Source organism: Phaethon aethereus, assembly GCF_964289735.1.
Source record: "Phaethon aethereus genome assembly, chromosome: 1".
Taxonomy (NCBI): domain Eukaryota; kingdom Metazoa; phylum Chordata; class Aves; order Phaethontiformes; family Phaethontidae; genus Phaethon; species Phaethon aethereus.
In genome coordinates, this window is record NC_138575.1 from 57,015,944 (window position 1) to 57,037,775 (window position 21,832).

A 21,832-nucleotide genomic window follows, 5' to 3' on the forward strand; every position below is an offset into this window, starting at 1 on the left:
ACGTACTGATTTAACAAGATGCTCCTCCACATCAGTATCCTGTTGTGGAAGAAGGCAAGCTGTGCATGAGGAACCTAGTTTACTGCATGATGCTGTGAAAGTGTCTAAATCAGTTGTTCCTTGCAAGTTTGTCATTGCTGCCCTGGACAGGTGTGTAGCTGGGAAGGCAGTGATAGTCCTGAGTGAAACCTGCAGTAGATTTAATGTCAAGGGATAAATGGTGTGACACAGCTGAGGGCTCTTTTTTTACCATGTGTTTTTGTGCACAGCAATGACTGGGCCAATACCATCTCGTATCTCCAAGAAGTTCTCTCCCACCCTCCCAGCAACAGCAGAGGCTGAAGCACAGGATTTTGAATATAACCATATGAGGCAGAAGAGATGGTCACATTCTTTATTTTCATTTTATTTCTTTAGCCATCAGGATGGGCAGAAAACAACCAACTGAGCAGACAAGCCCACCTTAGCTGGTTATTTCCAAATATAAATAACTGTGGAACAACTGAAATTGAGCCAAAATAGAAAAAGGGAGCTGGGGAATTTAAAAGACAAAAGTAAGCCTAGCCACCGCACTCCCTTTTCATAGTGTCAGTGAAGAGGAAGTACCATAACAGAAAGGAAGCTATGGTTACATTTGATCAGACATTTATTCCAACAGTAGGCATGGAATTGCACTTTCATGAGAATGCCAAAGCTGAATCGAGTCCAGTGCACTGGGGGCATTGTGCGCACTTAGCTTGATTTCTGCTGCAGCTCCTTCATTCTGTTCAGGGCACTGCCAGCTTGAAACCACTCTATCTGTGACTCGTTGAAGGTGTGGTTCAGCATGATTGTTTCTTGGCTCCCATTGGGATGCTTGATGATGCATTTCAGAGGCTAAAGGAAGAAGACAGTTTTTATTTCCTGCCCCCCTTCTCTTTCAAGTGAGCAAGTTAACTGAAGCTTCTTCCAGAAAGATTCCTACATTGTTTCTGAAGGGTTGAAAATGGAAGATTATAGCTCAGGGTGAGTCTTAACATAGAAGTAGGGATGCAGTTCCTTCTAAGGAGCACTCGTGCTTAAGGCAGCAAGTCCAGGAGTTCAGAATATTGTACCAGGCTTTCTGGTAACCATTCAGAGTAATGCAGTCTGATTCTGACTTGCTCTCTAGCCCCTCAAGACCACTGGTGCCAAGCACCTCATCTGGCTGGCAGGCTGCGCTGCCCGCGGGTACCTGTGCTGCTTCAGGCCCCAAGCATGCAGCTCAGCACCGTTCCCAGTCAGTGGCACATCCGTGCCCTACTGAGTGCAACAAGAAGATACCCAGACAGTTACCTTTCCAGGTGCGAAGTCTGCCAGCCCCACAATGCTTAGCTTGTCTACAGGATGAATCTTGTTGTAGTCCGCTGGATCAGCGAAAGTGAGAGGCAGTAGACCTTGCTTCTTCAGATTGGTTTCTGCGGAAAACAAACCACCAGACACGCTTGTAACAACACACTGCGAAGGATCAGGATTACCTTCTGGCTGCGCAGTGTGCTTCTCAGAGTAGTATTCCAGCAACAATTACTCTCTTTGTAGCAAAATCAGCATATCCACTGTTTGTGGCATACCTAACTAGATATGTAACAGGATTCCTGACAAGAGGGACCATGCGATCTGTCAGCAGGTGGGATTCCTGCCGTTAGGTGTTGAGACCTGGGGCAAGGTGAACACCGCTTCCACCAAAACCAAACACATCACAGGGGAAGTGCGACTCACCGTGTATCCTGGCAAAGCTCTTGGTGATGATGACCCTGCCACCCAAGTGACGTGGCTCCAATGCTGCATGCTCCCGGCTTGATCCCTCACCATAGTTTTCATCCCCAATAACTGCCCATTTGACACCCATTTTCTGTGACCAAAGAAACAGATTTACATTTCTGCAGTCACTCAAGTGAGGAATTAACAACAAATATTCACCCACACACCTAATTTCAGTGCTACACTACTGACATTGCTGTGCTATGACACCTTCTCCCAGAAGGCTCCCTTTGGTTCTGAAGAAGGAAGAACTAAAGGAATTAAGTGCTTCACAGCAGTTACGCACTGCCACCCTTCACTAATGAGACCTGAGGAGGATTGCCGTTGGGACCAGAGCAAATCGTTGCTGTCACCTTTCCTTCCATGGTCCCATGCCAGAGCAGCATTCACACCAGCCATGATCCCTGTTCTACTTCTGGAAGCAATATGGAAAACTAACTTCTGTCTACTGGAAGAACCAATCTGAGACCACTGCAAAGCTGTCGAGAGGGTAAAAGGACACGTCTTGAGGTTCTAAGCCAAGTTTTCAAGAATGAAGGAGAGAAGATTAGAATTTATTTAAATATCAGACTAGTCACAGGTGAAACACTCCAGGAGGTGAGCTTTAGTTTCAGTCTGATGACACCCGTGCCTTGTAAGGTGTGCAGTGCCTAAAGGAGTTCTTCCCCTTTTGTCTATGATTTCTGGTCCCCTCTGGGTCACAAGATCCTTACCCCTGTAACAGGTAGGGAGAGAATCTCCTACAGGAACTGCTGTCATCAGAGTTAAGTCCCAAGAAAAAGCTTCAACGCCAAGTGAATTCACAGCTGCTGTTACTTGAGAGCAGGAGGCTGAGATCCTCAGTCTTGGCACAGACTGCTCAAAGTGTAAACATCCTCTTAAAATAGATGCATCAGGGTAAAGTCTCACCTTGTAGTAACGGGCTGTGTCTGGGACTGGCCCAAACTCCTGGGTTAATGCATTCCTCACAGAGTTGGCTTTGCCATTTTCAATGTTGATGGCACCGATGAGCAGGTTGTTGGAGATGTTGTCTAGATGGCCACGGAATTTGAGCCATGGTCCAGCTGCAGAAATATGGTCAGTGGTGCACTTCCCTTTTACCTAAAGGGTAGTAGAAGAGAAGAATGCCTTAGGATGGATCAGTGATTTGACCCTTCCTCAATACTTTTTCTGAAGGATCCGCACATGTCTTTTTTAAGGGCACGAACCCAACAGAATTGAATCCGTTACAGAATCAAGACACTGTTAAGGCAGAACACAATGGTCATCCTGCATACGTTGGGTAGAAAGGACATCCCTGCTCCAAAGGTAAATTACAAAAATGAGCTTAGACATGACACCTCCTGCCACGTCCTCACTTCCCTCAGCAGCAGGTTCTTCAGGTACAAAAAGCAATTAAGCCCTTCCTGCTACAGCTTAGCCTCCCTGCTGGGGAAGTTCAGCAAGATGCCAGGAGTTTTCTCTAAGTTTCCAATCTGCACATAAGCCTTCTCAGCTTTTAAGAACAGAATTCCCAACCAGAGATAATGACCTTCCAACTGCTAAGTCCCAAAGTGCTTGCAAAGGAATTGCCCGTGTCAGAAACTCAAGCACAGATCAATGTGGCCCTTGGGATTACCTGAAACTCTCTGCCACTGAGAATCAGCAATGTTTCCTGAAGCTCAATTCCTAAGGGATTGCATTTCAGAACCCATCACTATTAACTGAAATTTTCATCCTGTTAACTCACCACCAGCAGTGAAGAGAAACCCATGTCTTCATTAAAAGACTGAAATGCAATATTTAACTATTGCGAAGTAATTTCTCTTTCTATAAAACAGGAAGAGAACACACGTACTGATGGATGAGAATTTCCTAATGACCTAATTTAAACAGTCAGTTTCTAATTAAAGAACCCATCCACCTTTCTGCTTCAGGTTATAACTGGGACAAATTCTGCAGACTGCATGGTATGGGTAGAATTATAGTACAAGTCTCATTTTTTCATGGTATTAGCTAACCACTCTTCCAAAGGAGAGGTCCCTCAGTTAGAATAGAAAGCAGTATCAGAAGGAAACACCTGGAAGGAAGGAAGACCCTTCCTTCACTTGCCGTAACAAAGTGGTTGTAGGGGAGTGAATCACAGATAGCTCAAAGGCACATCCAAAGCTTCTAGCAATTGATGTGCAAACCCCTGTTCAAGCAGTCCTGTCATAGCTGGTGTTCCCCCACTTTGCTCCTGACCTTGATGAGAATCAGCATGTCTTCCAGATCCTTGCCGTCCCACTTATCAAAGGGCTCAAGAAGTTGGAGGCGCTGGCTGGTGGGGCTCACATCCACATGCTGCCCACTGCCATCCTTGGGAGGGTACTGATAGGTGTCCTGGCCTGGGTCAAATTCCTTCCAAAGAAGAAAGGAAAATCATCAGCCTCAGCCATCCCCAACAGCACATGAAGAGAACAAGCCAATACAGGCAGCTGCACCAGTTCTAGCTTTAACACTAAGGAAGAGGTCAGGGCATGAAAGTTCCCTCACTACATATAAAACACTGCTAGTGACAGGCCTTCCCTCCGCCTCCAGGCTGAGCAGTTACCAGCTTGGGCAGCTCATCGGCGTCAGGTGCTTCCAGCTTAAACTTCTTCCCATCTGCTCCTGTCAGGTAATCTGTCTCAGGGTTAAATTTTAGAGTGCCAGCAATGGACAGGGCTGTGACAATCTGAAAGAAAAAAATAACAGTTTTAAAGGCATATTCTATCCCCCATCTCTTCAGTTGAAAGTCCTACACCTAACAGTCTCAAAGCCAGCAGCCAAGCTACACTGGGCCTCTTCTGCAGGCAGAGGAATTAGCTCGCAAGACACCATGAACTATTCCACAGCTTCCTTCTGGCTGTCTCTTACCTCCGGAGAGGTCACAAATGCATGAGTCTCTGGATTGGCATCATTGCGACCCGTGAAATTCCGGTTGTAGGACGTAACTATTGTGTTTTTCTCTCCCTTCTTTATGTCCTTCCTGTGAAAAAAATAAACATGGTCATCAAATCCAAAGGGAGTATTGCTTCTAGATGTCTCACTGCTAAAATCCCCCAGCTTGGTTTTGGTAGCAATCACTATCTTTTGTAATCATGAATCAGTGCCTGGACATGTTTTCCTCCCTTAAGCACAGACTCAAAACCAAGGACAGTGCAAAACCAAGTAAAACGCTGGTTCCTGGAGTAGTTTTCATAGCCCATGTTGAGCACAGCTGAACTGTCTAAACAATAATCAACCAAGTACCTTGCCTTTGGACATCCCACCATTAGCAATGATAAAGTCACATAAGAATATGTTTCCCATCACTTCTATTGGGAATTTTCCTCCCTGCCACTCCAATGATTGCAGTTGGACCAATTCATTTCTATTTTAAAAGGACCACTCCAGTCCACTCTGACAGGTAACAAGCCCCTCTCCCCATTTTTTGCCTACTATAAGAAGCCTCCAGTTGTGGCCACACTTGTGGCCGTTCTGCAGCTTCATTCATCTAAAAGCTCAATATAAATCTGCAGTCTCTCATTTCTCCTCCTCTGGTGCACATGAGACAGCTATGGGCCAATGGGTTTTTAAGCATTTGTTTTAAATTCCCAGCATGTTAACGTTTACAATCAAATTTGGCTTCACAGTGCACTTTAGGAGCTAAAAGATACAAAGCTACAGTGAGGTTCATCTTTCACTTTACCTGTCCCACTGGCCAATGCATGGCCCACAAGCATTGGCAAGAACCAGCCCTCCAACGTCTCGCAGGATTTTTGCCTGGGGACAAAGAACAACTTTGTTACTAGTAGAAAGTCTGGAATAAGTATCTGGGGTTGCTTTTTCGGGAAGAGGACATCTGCCTTCTAACTGAAAGCACTAAGCCTGAGAAAATTCCCCTCCTTGTTCCACTTGCAAGTTTTAAGTCACTTTTACAAATACATGGCATTTGATCCCAGTAAAGCTGTAAGTTAACACTGGGGAAGAGCACAGGATGACTTGCCATGATGTTCCCATTCTCTACCTGCTTCAAATTGAGCAATCCAGCTACTTGCAGATATTTGACTGAAGGGCAGTGGCTGGTCTGATTAATATCCTACACACTTCCTGTCCATCTGAGGAGAGAACTGGTGAAAATGCAGGCAAGCCTCAGTTACCTCTGGACTCCTGAGTACTGTCTGGAAGAGAATTCAACACTTACTGGTTGGAAGCGTAAAGAGCAGTTATACTCACATAACCATCTCTTTCAATGGTGGCACGGATCTGCTCTGAGCCTGGTGTGATTGTGAACTTAGACTTGCACTTCAATCCATGTGCCAGTGCCTGTTTTGCTACTGCTGCAGAGCGTCCCATGTCCTCATAGCTGGAATTGGTGCAGCTGCCAATCAAGCCTGTGGTGTTTGACAGAAATAGGGAGGTGGTTACTGCAGCCCCTTGTTCTAGGGATCTTCTCCCTGACTCATCTCTCAGCTGAGAGATCCCCTTACCAAGGGACAATCATGTTTTCTGCTGACAAGGTGTCTGATACAGTTTCAGGTACTAACCCTGCCAGCTTCCCAGCAAGATACTGCGGTCACAAGCAAGCCCTTGTCGGGCTTTGGAAGTTGCACTGTCCAAACACAGTACCTGGTCACTAGTCTGGTTATCGTTTTACAAGAGTGTCGCCTACTTGCACTTTGGTTAAGCAAATTACCACAGAGGGGTATTGTTCCACAAAGACAGAAAAGGCTTCAAATCAATATGGCAAGAAATGGAGGAAGTGATGAAAAGAAAGCATGCTTTTTTACAGTACGAAGACCACATGAGGACATACACTGTCCTGACACCATTCTGGTGCTAACCAGCAAAAAATAAATTCTCTTCCAGTTACAGCTGCTCTTGATCCTATTTGTAACACTATCGAATAAGACATTTCCTACCTGGGATGTGGCCTTTACAATGTATTTGCATTCTTTTCATCCCCCCAGTGAGCAACATTTGAGAAGCCAAGCCGACAGGTTACCGTCCCACAAGTGAGTATATAAGTATCCAAGCCTGCTCTTTAGGACAGCAAGTACTAACTTTACTATGCCCTGAGAGCTCAATAGCCAACCGCTGGGAGGACTGACAGTCATGCTCCTGGCTCCTGACAGATCTTTGCAACAGACATATCCATGCAACAGACTTTTAACAAAGGTGATCTTCAACAGGTAACATTCCTGTCAACGCAATCATTCAAAAGTTTGCAGGAAAGAAAAAAAAACCTGTCTGCCTCTTAAGATTAAAATCCCTCCAACTATCTCAGATCTCATCCCACACACCTGGCCCAGATGGTCACTACTCTTCCCAGCAAATTTGTATAGCAATGAAGAGATGACACTGCAGCAAAGTCAAAGGACACAGAGCAGTTATTAAAGGACTGGATCCCAAGCTATGTGACCAACCGCTTATCCCAAGACAGCAACAGGAATGAAGGCAGAGGAAAGAGCAAATGCTACCCACCAACTCTGATATCAACAGGCCAGCCCTCCTTTTCTGCCACAGCACCAATATCTGACACAGGGTGCGCCAGGTCTGGTGTGAAAGGTCCATTGATATGCGGTTTCAGCTTTAAGAAACAGTGACAAAGTCAGAAATTACAGCAGCCAAGAAAAACCCCCAAACATAGCAGCAAATCAATTCCTTTCATAGCTCTATCTGGAAGCTGTTTAAATAGGATTCTCCTACACAAACAACAGAGCAGGAGCTGTCAGTGAAGCAGACTTGAGTGTTTTTCATATGTTCTAGCACTGTGCCAGGGGTGTCACATCAAAATCCCAGCTTGGTCCTCATTCACACAAAGCAGAGTCACATCACAACATCCAAGACGGCAAGTAGGAAAGAATCCTTACCTCACTAAGGTTGATTTCTATCACTTGGTCATATTGACAACCAGAATCCGGTACCAAGTGTTGCTTGAATTCGTCTGCCAGCGCAGCTATGTCTGGAACAAGAAGGAAGGGAGATCTGAAAAGTGCAGCAAATATGAGGGAAAAGAAAAAGCTTGGAATGGTTAAACACAGAGGGCCCACCGTATACTTCCCCATATACTTCATCTACAGACTCCTCGCTTGTACCAGATGACCTACGGGACCATACAAGGTCAGAAGTCACATCAGACACCACTGGAGGAAGATGCTGCTCCCAGAATACACCTTCACTTGAACCCACACTTCTAGCTACTTCAACCCCCAAACCCTCTTACCAGCTCTCCCAGTCTTGCCCAAGTATTTCTTCATCCGTGCGTTGTAAGGGAAGACTGATGTGGTAGCTCCGATTTCTGCCCCCATGTTACAGATTGTTGCCATTCCTAGAGAAGGAGTGGGAGAAGAGACCACAGGGTCAATGAGAAAGTGCAAGATCATCCAATTGTCCAAAAGTCAGTCCATGGAAAAGACAGCAAAGCCATGAGAGACCAGGGCATTAGCCACAGGAACCTAATTCCACAGCAGACAGGACAGACTGACTACATAATGTCTGGCTGAGCCCCTAATGATTCCAATCAATACAGTGTCTGCCACCAGACTTTTCTGCAAGGAAGGAGCTGAAAGCTACCGTGATTCTTGCAGATACAGGAAGGGATGACAGGGAACCCCCTGTCTGCACTGAGCACCAAATACATTTACAGCAGTTAGCAGTGTCTCTGCTACCTGCAATGAGTATCCTGTCCCTCCCTACCATCTCATTTATCTTTCCTGGAAGTGCCAGAAAATTCGGAGAAGTTTAATGGGTTGAATAAAAAGCTTCCAGTGATGGAACACAGTAAGAAAAACCCCATTTGCTCACAGCACTGGGATCACCCACGCCTTTCAAGGACACAGCAATGAAGCTGTAGAAGCTGCTGTTTTACATTTAACAAGCTAGAAGCAGGTATCACAAGTCAAGTTCCTCTGATTTCACAGAAGAAAAATCCCAAATTGCTCTCAGTTTGTAAAACCAAATATTCCAACTTGTAGCCAAGCCATGCAAATGGAGAGGAGAAGCCCAGCTTGAAGGCTGCACTCCCCTGCCAAAGGACAGGACACTTCTCGTAATTTGGTCGTAACTAGCATCATTACAGACGACTGCAATTTTTGCTTGCTCAAATTCAGCACCCAAGACCCAAAATTAGCTAGTGTAAGACTGTGTGTTACAAACTACTGCTTTCTGGTCTCCCCTCTGCCTTGCTTTTCTAAAAAGCTTTTTCTTCAGCAGCTCTCATACATGTATCCCCTTCAACCTGTTTCTTTCCTCAGCCTATTTTAGGCTGAATTGAAAATGTCATCCTTTACCTCTGACGTCTCCACCCTCTAAATATGTGCCGGAATACCTCCATCCTTACTCTTACCCTGATGCACCATCTGACAGGATTCTTCACAGTTAACCATTCGGTGTTCTTAAAGTCACAAGATTTAATGGAGAAAGGTCACTTGTTCACCGAGAGGCAGTGCTGTCTTGTTAGACCACTGTCACCCACTCTCCCAGTTTGCCATGTATTAATCATCTGGCCAGGCTAGGGGAGAACATTTAGCACTTCTTGTCTGATTCCCTTCCCAGCCTCTACATACACACAGCAATCCACTCCAGATACAAGATTTGTGTTGTCTTACCAGTGCAAGAGATTGAATCCACACCAGGCCCATGGTATTCAATGATGGCGCCTGTTCCACCCTTGACAGTGAGGATGCCAGCCACTTTCAGGATCACATCTTTAGGAGAACTCCAGCCTGAAAGCTTGCCAGTCAGTTTTACACCAATAACCTGAGCAACGTTAATGGAGAAAAAAATAAAAATACTGACACCATTTCTTTTCAGCAGCCAAAACAATTCCTCAGGATTTTTCCTAAGAATCTGGGTGGTCACAATAGCAAAAGGAGAAAATCCTGAAGTTACCAGAACATGTGCACAAGGGCTGAAACCACTGACAGGGCCAATTGAATGGAGATCACTACTTACCTATTGCTCTCAGTCCCTACATAAAAAAGGCTGGAAATGGAAACTCAGAGCTGCCAATGAATCATAGACCAGCTGTTTAAGCCAGTGTGTGATTACAAACAAGACCATAATAGTGTATAGTGCCTTATATACATAATACCTCAAGATTAATGTTTCTTACATATCTTATCTCTCTCCTTTCATATTGAAGATCAGTATTCCTTTTGCTCCTACCTTTGGGCATTTGAGCTCCCAAGGGATTCCTGCCATGACATCTACAGCATCAGCTCCACCCACACCAATACAGATTCCTCCCAAGCCACCTCCGTTGGGGGTGTGTGAATCTGTGCCGATCAGCATAACCCCAGGGTACGAGTAGTTCTCCAGAATGATCTGAAAATAAAAACGGATTGTTTGCTTGCTTGATTGTTGGGAAAGGAGGGGGAAGACAGCAAGAAAGAAGACAAGAAAAAGAATTTAGATTAGTTTGTATTTGCAGACTTCAGTAGCAAGAAAGTAATTGAATTTGTTCTGGACTGTAAATTTGCTTGTGTTTTAAACTCCTTGTGCAGGTTATAATGACAGAACAAGGTACCAAGTCTCAGCCCAAGGATCATTGCTCATCCCAGGATAGTAAGGAAACTTTAAAATTTATCTCTCTGTTTTCACTGGAAGACCTCTTCCTTCCAGTTTATGCTTTTGCTAACGTGCTACCTTTATTAGGGCTCAAGAGTCTGTTCCTTAGTCTCCAAACCCTTGATCAACTGCTGAGCAAGCCAGTTCACCTATCCAATGCTAGCGAGACCTTTCATAGACCTTATGCTCCCACAGCAGCAGAATACCAACAGGCTCCTCCAATCCATGCTGCCCACCAAAACCTAATCACATAGAAGAATCCCTCACAAATACACCAAGAGGCCGCCCTTCCCTTGCTGCTATTGATTCCTTCCGAGACTCTTCAACTACTAGCAAAGCCACAAAACAGTTTTTTAATGAAAAATAATGACTTTTCTATAGTAGCAAAACAGTAAAGAACTGAAGCTAATGAACTTCTCACCGTATACATGCCATACCAACACTATGGACAGCTTTTCTGGGAAGCGCAGAACTCACAGCACGTGCATTACAGAACAGCTTGTACAGAACTAAAGTGGTCCTTTATTGAGAAGACCAAGGTTTTGCCTCTACTACTTCCAGCTTTATTTGCCTGTAACTCACATTAATACACTTGCGTGAGAAAGGTCATTTTCAAGGACCCACTTTGCCAGATTTGGCCTCTGAAGCTATACAAGACCAATTTTCTCCAGCCAGAGAAAGCCAGCCACAAGAAAGCTGGTAACCATGGCATGGAGCTATGTTGCCATATGACAGATGTTACAAGTGGTTTCAGAGCACAAATTACCCGAGGCGCTTCCACAACCTTTTGGACAGTTTACCTGTTCTATTTCCTTTCTCTGTTGCGTCACACCAAGTTAAAGTAACCTTAGTAACTCATTTAGTAGCTAAAAAAACATAGTAGAGAACTCTTGACTGCACCTGGTTACAAGTTCCCTGCTGACAGGATGTCATCCATTCCCCTCTCCACTCCATTTGCGTCATGCTGCACTGCAATTTTTACTGCCTGTGACTCAGAGGAACAATGAAAAATGTCTACTGGACCCACAAAGCAAATCAACCAAGAGCAAGCTAGGGAAATCTTGCCAGAGTTGTTGGTTTTAAAAAACAAAAAGCCTCATTAAGTGGTAAGTTATCTTGGGACAGTTATGTTCTTTTAAGGTGCGATGCTATAACAAGAGAATCTCATACTTGGAAACTGTTGGAAATGGTTTTGCATTTTATTCAGTTCACATAGCAACTTGTTATGTGTTGCCATTCTTCAGTACTTAATGTAAGCTGCTTGCTTTGGTGTCCTTATATACTCTCCTGTTTTTTATGGAACCAAACACATACAAAATAACCCTAAAAAAGATGTTCCCAAAGCTGCTTTCCTTACCAAAAGCAATTCAAATTAGCCCTATGTAGCCAGCTCCATGGCATCACCTTACTGTCCCAATCATATCAAAAGGAGCCAGCCCACAAGCAGTTAAGATATTTCAGGCTTCTGTGATTCACATGGCATGCTGTTGGCGCTACCTAATCATGCATCAGGTTACAGTCTGAGCAAAATAACCTTTAAGAAAAACCACTGTTGTCAAGATAACTAAGGGAGAGCAAGCAAGAAACCTCACCCATCTCAAGGAAAGCAAGTTGTTTCCCTAAGCTGGTGAAGTTCTCTAGTGGTTTGCACTTGAGCTCTCTCTTCTCCATAAAGTAAAAGAGCTACTGCCATGTCCAAAGACTGCAAACACCCCCACACACACTTTACCTGGTGAATGATTCCTGACCCAGGTTTCCAGAATCCCACTCCATACTTGGCACCAGCCGTTGCTAGAAAGTTGTACACCTCCTGGTTTATGTCCTATTCACACAGGGAAATGCATAGTATTAGTAACGCATTTTGTTCTTCCATACATCAAGAGCTCATTGAGACATATTCCCTTCCCTCTCACGCCTGTCCATAGTTTGCTCCACAGTTTTGTAGCAGCTAGAGGGAGGTGCCCATCACACTTTTAAAACCAAAAGGGACTGCCAGTCAGTTGTAACAGGACATTTAATTTCATCCAACCTGTGGCATCTTTTTAAGTTTCCAATTCCAAGCAGCTCAAGGGAAACAGCACAATTAAAGGAAAACCCTGCCAGTAAGGCATTTGAAAATGCTCTGTTCATTTCTTGTATTCTCAGGGTTATTTTTTTTTAATCTGTTTCCCTCTCTTCTTCTAGCGCCTCCTTCCTCCTCTACCAGCTGTTTCTTTTGCTTTACAGATACTTTGCAGACATTTCAAACCCCTTAGATAAGCATTTTGGCTTTATTTTTACAGATTAAGAAATGGAACTGGAAGTTGCTCGCTGCCAGGGGAGTTGGTGCGTGTCATTTCTCATTCTACTAAGTCCCCTGTAAGACTCACACAATGCTGCCCTTCTTGCTGCACTATCACCATCACTGGTGGAGGTCACGCCATGAAAATTGCTTGTGAGAATAACCACGGTTGTCAAGGAAGTATGACACTATTTTCTCCTGATAGTTCTTGGCAGAGGAGTGGCAGAGTAGATAAGATAAGCACTAGGAGGAGAGAGTTTCTTAAAGACTGTTCTCATGCTACACTTCAGAATAAAGAGAAAGGGGGAAACTGGAGATAATGGAAGAATTGTCTCAGCACACATTTGCTGAAGTTTCCCATGAGGCAGCAGCCGTTCTTTAAGCCTTGCTTTCCACTGGGAGTCAGGTCACTTCACTCTGTTTGTGCATCCCTCTCCCAGTAAAACATGCTGATGTGCCAGGAGCAGATCCAAATCACCCTCTGGCCTGCCAGCATTCATTGTGTGCCAACTGGCAATAGCAGAAGCAGAACCCAGTCTGAAGAAGGCAGGACCTTTACTTGCTCTGCTCAGAGCGGATGGCAAAGGAGGGACGCGGCTCAGCTCAGGGTTGCAGAGAATATAATTGCACCACAGAGAACAAATGCAGGAATAGGGGGAAGGGGAAGACAGGAGGTGAAGGGAACAAAAGAAACTGTCACATTTACTAAGTCCCAAATTCTTAATCACACAACTTGGGCACAACTTAAGACTGAGACAAGCGGACCAACATCTCCCCAAATTCACTCCTGGGTGGTGTAAGTTGCTTTACTGTGGCCTGAAGGAGGAAGCCAGAAGCAGTTACTTCAACATCACGAGTTTCCAAGAATAGATATGGACTAAGATCTTAAAATGCATCTGAGCCCCCACAAACTGTTTACTGTTTGTAAATTTTGTTATCAATGTCCAAGGCACAATTCCTTATGTCTCTGACAATGGATTTAGGTTAGGTCCGCTTGGAGTAACAACATTTCTCCCACCTCCCTGCTATGCTAAGAGCATGTTCTTCCTTGGCAGATGCATTGTGGTATGTAGGACAGAGGTGAATGTGTCTATATGTAACAGAAGCCCCTGCAGAGGAATAATCAGTAAAACAGTGAGTGGAAAAATTAAAAAAGGCAGTGAAACAACACACTGAAATTCCCAAATAAAAAGTAACATCCTCCATGCTTCTATAGACCTGCCCTCGCTAGCCCTGAAAGCTGCACATGCCTCAGTTAATGTTCTTCAGCTAATTACTAGCAAACGGTTTGGGAAATGAAAGTAGTTATTTGCTCCACCCTTACAGGATACGCCAGTGCAATGCAGACACATGTTCAGGAAGTTTTTCATGCCGCCATACTGCAGCATAAAGAGCATAACTCTCTAGAGTAATCTGTCTTCCTTTTTTTCCCCTTTGAAATAGATTTTTTCCTCTTCCCTTTGCTGAAATATCTTCTCACTCTCTAGAACACACTTTTGACCTGGGCTTCCATCATTAACAGATTAAGACTAGCATTTCCTACATTCATGGTCCTTTAAACCATGTAACGGATGAACCTCAGCTGGAAAACTCCCAAAGATCCATTTACTCTGTTTCTTTACTGCATCTGACCTATCTACAGAGCTTACCACCACAGGCAATCTGTTACTGTATCTGATTCATGGCTGTCCTTCTGGGGAAAAAAAAAAAAATTAAAAACCAAAACCCTTCCCTCAAGTGGAAAGAGGCTTTCAAACAGACAGAATTTAAGTCGCTGCAATAGTGACCTTGGCTCTTCGAAGATCCTTTTCACCACCTAATTGGGCTTCGATGAGGTGATCACAGTGGATGGTGGAAGGCACAGCCACTTTTGGCAGCCCACTGCTGATGAACTGTAGCATTGCCATCTGAGCAGTGGCATCCTGCATGGCCACGCGGTCTGGCCGTAAGCGCAGATAGGTCTTGCCCCGCTCAATCTCTTGTTTTGCTGGGTCATCCAGGTGTCCATATACAATCTTCTCAGACAAGGTCAGGGGACGGTCAAGCCTGGGGAAAAGAACTTTAATATTTGCGTCTTGTGTACTTCAACTTTTGCCCTTTTAAGCATGTAACAGAATGCTTCCCTATATCGCTCAGGCTGTTAAGACCTATTAACACACAGAAACCTGCATGCTCTTCTTAGAGCGCTAAAATATCAACGGGCAGCCAGCTAAAACAAGGGCTCAGTCCAGAAAGTTCAAAAGTATATGGATTGATGTCACATTATACTTTCTTTTATATAATCTTCCTATACAGTATAAGAAACACTAACTCTGCTCATTTCTTGAGTCATACCTCAGGACAGCAAATGTGGACATGAGACAGAGGTCAGATTCAATTCACAAATACCAGATCCCACAGCAAGCAAGTACAACTAACCAGAGCTTCATGACCTCAGACCTTTCATCCTGTACCTGTATCAGTTGAGGAACCTATTTATGTCAGTGGTGAGACCTTCTGTGAATTAACTAAGTAGATACAATGACTTGAAATGAGAGCTACCACATTTAACAAAGGACACAAAGACTGAAGGACATGTCATACAAACCACTGCTGAGGTAAGTGGAGCAGGAATGACAACTTAGTAGGCACACAAGCCTCTATCAGCAGATTAAGGTCACTATGTTTACATATGCCACAAATTCCTAGCCCTCCTTTCTGTGCCTAACGCCTACAGTGGAACACAGGAAGACATTCACTGTCGAAACACAGTGCAAAGGAGCGTTAGCCTATAATGACCACTGCCCACATGCTGCTTCCCCAGAAAGATGCAAGAGCCAATACGAAGGCTTCTCAAAGAGGGCATTAAACAAAGAGGACAGAGCCCCTTCTAGCACCTCCTCTGCTTGTCGCAGTGCTTCACTGTAACCTTCAACCCTTCCCACGGTGCCCCCCCACCACCTGGGGACACTACAACTCCCATTGCACTACCTTTGTGACCGCCACTGCTCATGGCTGCTCTCCCTAGTAAATATTCCCTCTGCCAGAGCTCCATGCATTTTTTCTCCCTCTCCTGTCACTGCAGAGCTGAATTCTGCACATTGGCCCCTTCTCTCCTCCACTCTTACCTCTTACGGACAATGTTGATGTTCTTCTCCAGCTTTTCATAATTTATGTATTCATTAGGCTCAAAGTGGCTCATGGCCACCTTGGCCTGCTGGCACAGGACAGGAGCAACATGGTAGCGTCGTATCCCACTATTCAAGGCATGCTGGAAAAAGGAGAGTATTAGCACTGGAATCTTGCAGAGTGAATTCCTATAACATATCAATAAACCAATTGTTTTTCAGTTGTTATTCCTGGGATTTCACAGGCTGAGGAACAGAAAAATTGCAAAGGTTTTTAAAGGCACCCAATGAACATTTGACCGTACAATACTGTGTATTATGTTAAACAGCGAGACACCAGGTTACCCAGAACAGGTAGCATTTACCACATTATTTTACATTTCTATTTATAGCACCAGATGCCTTACACTTTCAGTAAGAAATCTGCTTTCAGGCAACGCTGAAATAATTCTTAGGAAAACACCAGTTTGCTGTACTCCTAACATATCACAGCCATGGTGGAGAAGAACCTACACAGTTTCCAAAGCAAGCTAACCCCAGGTTTGTATTTGCTCACTGATATTGAGTTTATATTGAAGGACTGGCAGGTGACACAGTATGGAACTGAGTAGATACCCCTCTGTTCCACCATCACATACCAAGTTCCCTATGCAGGGTCCCTGCATACTGTTACAAAGCTTATTTTATTTTCACATAAGGTGAGCCGCATTTCAATGCTAGTTAGAGCGACTTTGATGTACGTGCCTGGTCTATGATGTAATGCAGAGCAGGAGATACGGAACAAACACATCAGCCAACCTGGCTGCGCAGATCCATGTGCTATTTATCTTCACTCTCACAAAGGCATCCTCACCTTTCCCCTAAGAAAAGCCTTGCACTTGCCCTACAGGTGAGTTAACAGCAGGACAGATGAACTATACTGTTGGCTGAACACACCAGCAGAAAATGCCATTAAAAAAAAAAAAAGTCCAAATTTTGCTTGGCAGCCTCCACAGTGAAACAGTTCCCTGGAGCACGGGAGAAGGGCAGGCTATAGTGAGGCACCTTTACAGCACCTGACCTAGAAGAGAGAGGTCAGTGCCCAGGGTTAAAATGCTCTCACACAGCTTTGAAAACCTGAGTCAGAAGGCAGCCTCCATAAAAACCTCCAAGGATTTGGCACATACATTTCTTACATCCTTTGAAAGCCTCAGCCATCAGCACTAGAAGTCTGGAAACAGACTGAAGACAGAAGTTCAGAGTTATTCCTCCTCCAGTATTACATGTTACTCTTAATCCTTTTTTTTTTTTCTATTCATCCTCTACTTTAATGTTACAAGGCTTTGATAAGTACAGGTTAATAAACATGGCAGTATTGCACTAAATATCCCTTTTGTATCTATGACTGTAAATCAGCAAATATTCCTTGTGCAGAACACAATCACCATACCGACCACTGTTTTTGCATTATCAGAAATGCTAGTCGATTCTTTAAATCTGTTTAAGAACTTTTAATGTTTCCCTGTGATTTTTTCCCCCCGTTTTCTTGTTACCAGCATTGAAGACATTGCCTGAAATAATTATGATCAATGAGACGTCAACAATTTTTATTGAAATCTCTCGTTTTGTTGTCCTTTTGATAACATTTCTTAGTATCTTACACAATAAAAAGTTCAGGAAATCTAGGCGAGATCATAATAGACAGCATACTGGCAATAAGGATGTAGTTTGTTTTTTTACCAAACAGTCCTAAGCTATTAGATATACAGCTTTCAGTAAGAGCAATGCAGACCTACAGCAGCTGCACACCATTTTCATTAAAAAAAACCCTGAGGTAAGTGAACATGGCAGTACAAGAGAGGGCACTGCTCTCTCAGAAGTGCAAATGAAACCCAGTCATCAAATTTCACTGTCCTGCACTTTAATTTAGAACTTCCAGAATGTATCACAGGTGTCAGAGGTGAGACTTTTTCCTTCCTCCACCAGCAAAAAAACCCCAAAAACCAACAAAACAAAAGAAACCAGCTCCTCACTGTTTAACATATATAAGCTGTTCTTTACCTAGTAGCCATGTAACTTCTGTATTTGCTTTGTTCTGTCTTCCCCCCTTCCCACTTAAGCATTTACCCAGCACAATTAATGCTGTGGACAATGTTGTCTTTACCTCACCAGATAGCCAGTATCATATGAAAGTCTTCGACTGCTGGATTGTCTGGAAAAACCACTGAGGGATTTCCTCAATGTTCATGGAAAAAAAGTATTCCCTCCTTAGACCAGAAAAGTTTGGGTTTTTTTTAAATACAGTAATTCCTTCTTCTTCCCCTCAAACTAACCCTGTAGCACAACTGATTAAGTTGAGTTCCTCCATGTCATATGTCATCCAGTAAACTGAAAGCTAAATTTCACCCTAATTCCAAGTACAGGAGGAGAGATTTGCAAATTAAAGCAATGGCAGAAGCTTCATTGCGTTCTAGTCTTGCCTGGGACCAAAGCTGATTATGATAAAATGCTGAAGCAAGGCTCTTCAAGAAGAGGTGCAAAGAAACATGTCAGATAAAATTCAAACAAAATCTTTTCCATTTGAACATACACATCTATGTACCTTTTGAATTCACTAAATGGCTTGGTGAAATTTAATATTTATTCAAATACTATATAAATATTCAAATGGTAATTGCAGAAGTAGCAATACAAAGTAGCTGAATTGTGCTTGACCACAACTTCAGGCTACCAAAAGTGGGAAGGGAGAGAAATGAGCACATCTGAGGTGAAGGATTCTGTCTCGACATGGTGGCAAGAGAAGTCTGGAAAACTGAAGGTCAGTTTCTGTGATGGCCTGTAAGACTGGGTAAAAATGATCACCTAGGCCAATCAGTTTCAGAAGATTAGAGAATCATTTTTGTCTACGTAAGACTTTTAAAAGGCACCTTTTAAAAGAGAGGTATCTTCATTTTACTGGGATCTAAAATTCATCCCACATGTCTCCTCTGTTGGGAATTAATTTGATTCAATATGGCTGTTCTCATGCTGGCACCCAACAAGCCTAAGGATCCATCACCAGCAATGAGCAACAGCATACACCGCCTGGTTCAAAGGTCTGATCTCTCCTCATAGAAGCTTTACAATAAATTACTGATCACGCTTGTTGAGTCTTTGTGTCTGTCCATTTTCCACTGTATCCTCAGAAATGAGGTGGCAGAACTACAAGACTAAGGAAAAGCCACAAACCGAACAGTTTACAGCTTAATTCCCTCTCACTCCTCCCTGAGTTTGTGGGGCTTCTGTGGTCATTTTTTTTACTGAGTAGTGAGAAGTGCCTTGAGACCAACAACCAAGGGAAGTAGGCAGCTAGAAATCTATACATTTTCCTTTTTATCCAGCAACTGTTAATTCTGGACTGATCACTCAGCAAACAGCTGCCAAGTGATCTCCTCTCATCTGGCATTGAATTTGTTATCCGAGCACCTGAGCATCCTTATTCAGATTTCAGTAAAAGAAATGGCAGTAATTGTTATAGGGATCCTAAGTCTTTTGGTATTTTGGCAGGTGAAAGCTTCCTTAAAAGACACCAAAAAGCCAGCCTATTAAATGGGTCATTATTTTTGACATCTCCTTAAGGAAGCCCACACTTCTTTATAAATTTTAAAAGCTCATCTCAAAAAGCTCACTATCTTGCATTTAGCTTATTACAGTGAATGGTCCATATGCAAGAGAAGTCTGAATTCAGAAACTAGCTTACATTTTGGCAGCAGATATGGGAGATTAATCCAGTAAGCAAAAGCTTGTGTTCAAAACAGTAGCAACTGTGCTACATGCACTCCTTTCTGGGAAATCACTCTAGAAATCCTAGCGGAAACCCATAATACCATCTTTCCTCATCCTCCCAGATCTAAGAACATTGGCCAAGTTTCCAAGATTCACCATGATTCATCCTAAAAAAAGCAGTGTGGTATAATCAAATTGTAAATGCAGTCTAATTTTCTACAGCCATGTCCAAAGAGGAACCAAAATTAGGGTTCTGAAGATCAGTTTAGCTCTAGCCAACACTGCATTTTGCCAGCATATACAAAGCTTCCCACACACAATTTCAGTACTTACCTACAAGGCCTTCAGTAAAACCTTGACACTTCAGACTGTTTAGAATTTTACAGTACTACTCTTTCAGTCATCCTCAGCCAACATGGCTCAAGAAATGGGATCCTACTAAAAGTCCAATAAGCAGTGCAGTCTTGACTCTTTGGAGCTATTAGAAGAACTGTACTTTAAATAGGACAGTCAGCCCAAACCAGGCTAATTCAAATTTATTTCCCTCAGAGATAAGATCCTATGCAGTTCCAATCCCAAAATAGTTCTAAGATGGGAGATGAGTAGAACTGATGTTAATAACATGTGCCATGGTCAATGATGGCACTATCACAGCAATTGGCAAGGTGATCCGCATATTCATTAATCTCTAGGCTGCTATATATATGCAAAAAAAATTTGCCTCCTAAAGAAATCCCCTAGAAGCATGCTTGATTACCGTCACAGATTTCATCCTTCACAAGGAAAAAAAAAAAACATGTACACTGAGCCTGATAGAAGACAGCCACCTCCCAGAATACTAAATTCACCATATTTACTCTGCTAACACAGCCTTTGTTTTACATTATACAATATTAATTTTAGCAAATGACTGCTTGTTCTCATGTAACGACACACCATAAAACAAGAATCAATTCATTATCCTAATAAAGGATATGCCTTCTTTTTATGAGTAGTCGTTTCTGTTCAAAGCATAAATTTAAAAGTCTTTAACAATTAAGAATTAATATACCAAGTTAACTGAAATAGTGCTATTCTGTAACATTTACTTAAATTAAAAAAGCTATACTTTACTAAAACACCTACCTCTAAAGTAAGTCAGTAATATAAAACATGAAATAAGCTTCACAAAGTACTTTCAGAATACTAGAAGCCAAGTTGTTACTTTGGTTCCCTAAGAAAACAGAACATGTTGGCCAAGGTCACAAATGGCAAACTGAGAAGTCAAATTGCCTGACTTCATCACATACTTTATTAAGGAGAGCAAAAGTTTCCTTACTCCTGTTAGCAGCCCTAAAAAAAGAAAATTGCATCCCGATATTTGCCTTCCAGGCTTTAAAAGATCATGAAATCTTTATTATTGAGTACACATTAAAGACAATAATGTCTTGAGTAAAAGAATCTCTGTGGTGAGGTCCTATCACAGGCAGATATGATTTTCAGAGGCCATGAAAGACAAGACGACGAAAATTGCTATCGCTGCATTGGAAAAAAATTTACATGCCTGTCCAGGTTGCTTTTGCAGTCTTCCTAGGTTCCATCTATAATATAAACCCTGGCATCTTTTTCACTCAAGGGCCTCTGTTTTTATTGAAAGTAGGAATCTTGAAACAAAGTAGCTAACAGATAGAGCGCTTATGTGCTCACTCACACAAGGAGTCACCTTGTGCTTGTTGGACGCTGACAAGGGGAACAAATGCAACACGAGAGAAAGAAAAAAGCAGGCCCCCGGGAAAGCCTTTTTATTTCACCATTAGGGCCCGTGCCCTCAGGCTCACCACCCCGCCGGGCCCGGGGTTTGACAGCGACCCCAGCCCACCGCGGCGGGGTCCGACCGGGGCAGGGGAGGCGGCGGGGCCAGGCCGCGTCCCCGCCGCCCCGTTCACCTTGCGCTCACCTTGAGGGCCGTCCGGGCCCGGCGGCGGAAGGCGCCCTGCCCCGCGGCCCGGGAGGCGGCCGTGCTGCCGCCACGGCCTCCCCGTCATCGCCATGGAAACGGGGCGCTGGGCCGCGCCGGGGACACGCTGACCTACACGCGGAGGCGGGGACAAGCGGGGACGGCCCAGCCCGCCGGCTGCCGCCACCCGCCCGCTGGGCGGGTAACGGTCCTCGTCCCGCCGCTGCTCGCTCGGTCGCTCCCGCCCGCCACCTCCGCCACCCCCGCCCGCCGCTCCGCTCACCCGCAGCCGAGCGGCCAGGACGCAGTACGGCGCCATTTTGTTCACTGACAAAGATGAAGTCGCGCCCTGATAGCGTCAGGCGGCCCCTTTCAAGCCTCCGGCGCGCAGGCGGGGCGCCGCGGGGCGGGGCTGCGCAGGTCCTGGCAGGG

At 44.1% G+C, this 21,832-nt stretch overlaps 1 protein-coding gene across 1 annotated transcript; it reads right to left on the reverse strand.

Moving 5' to 3' along the window:
• Positions 1-732: 732 nt before the first annotated feature.
• ACO2 (aconitase 2) lies at positions 733-21,719 on the reverse strand (the record flags this gene model as incomplete). Its single annotated transcript, XM_082007826.1, has 18 exons — positions 733-876; positions 1,315-1,436; positions 1,738-1,870; positions 2,689-2,880; positions 4,003-4,158; positions 4,352-4,474; positions 4,657-4,768; positions 5,471-5,544; positions 5,998-6,155; positions 7,246-7,351; positions 7,635-7,726; positions 7,988-8,092; positions 9,372-9,522; positions 9,931-10,089; positions 12,062-12,154; positions 14,401-14,659; positions 15,721-15,863; positions 21,684-21,719. 18 exons carry the CDS (start codon positions 21,717-21,719, stop codon positions 733-735), a joined length of 2,358 nt encoding a protein of 785 aa, XP_081863952.1.
• Between the last annotated feature and the right edge of the window lie 113 nt (positions 21,720-21,832).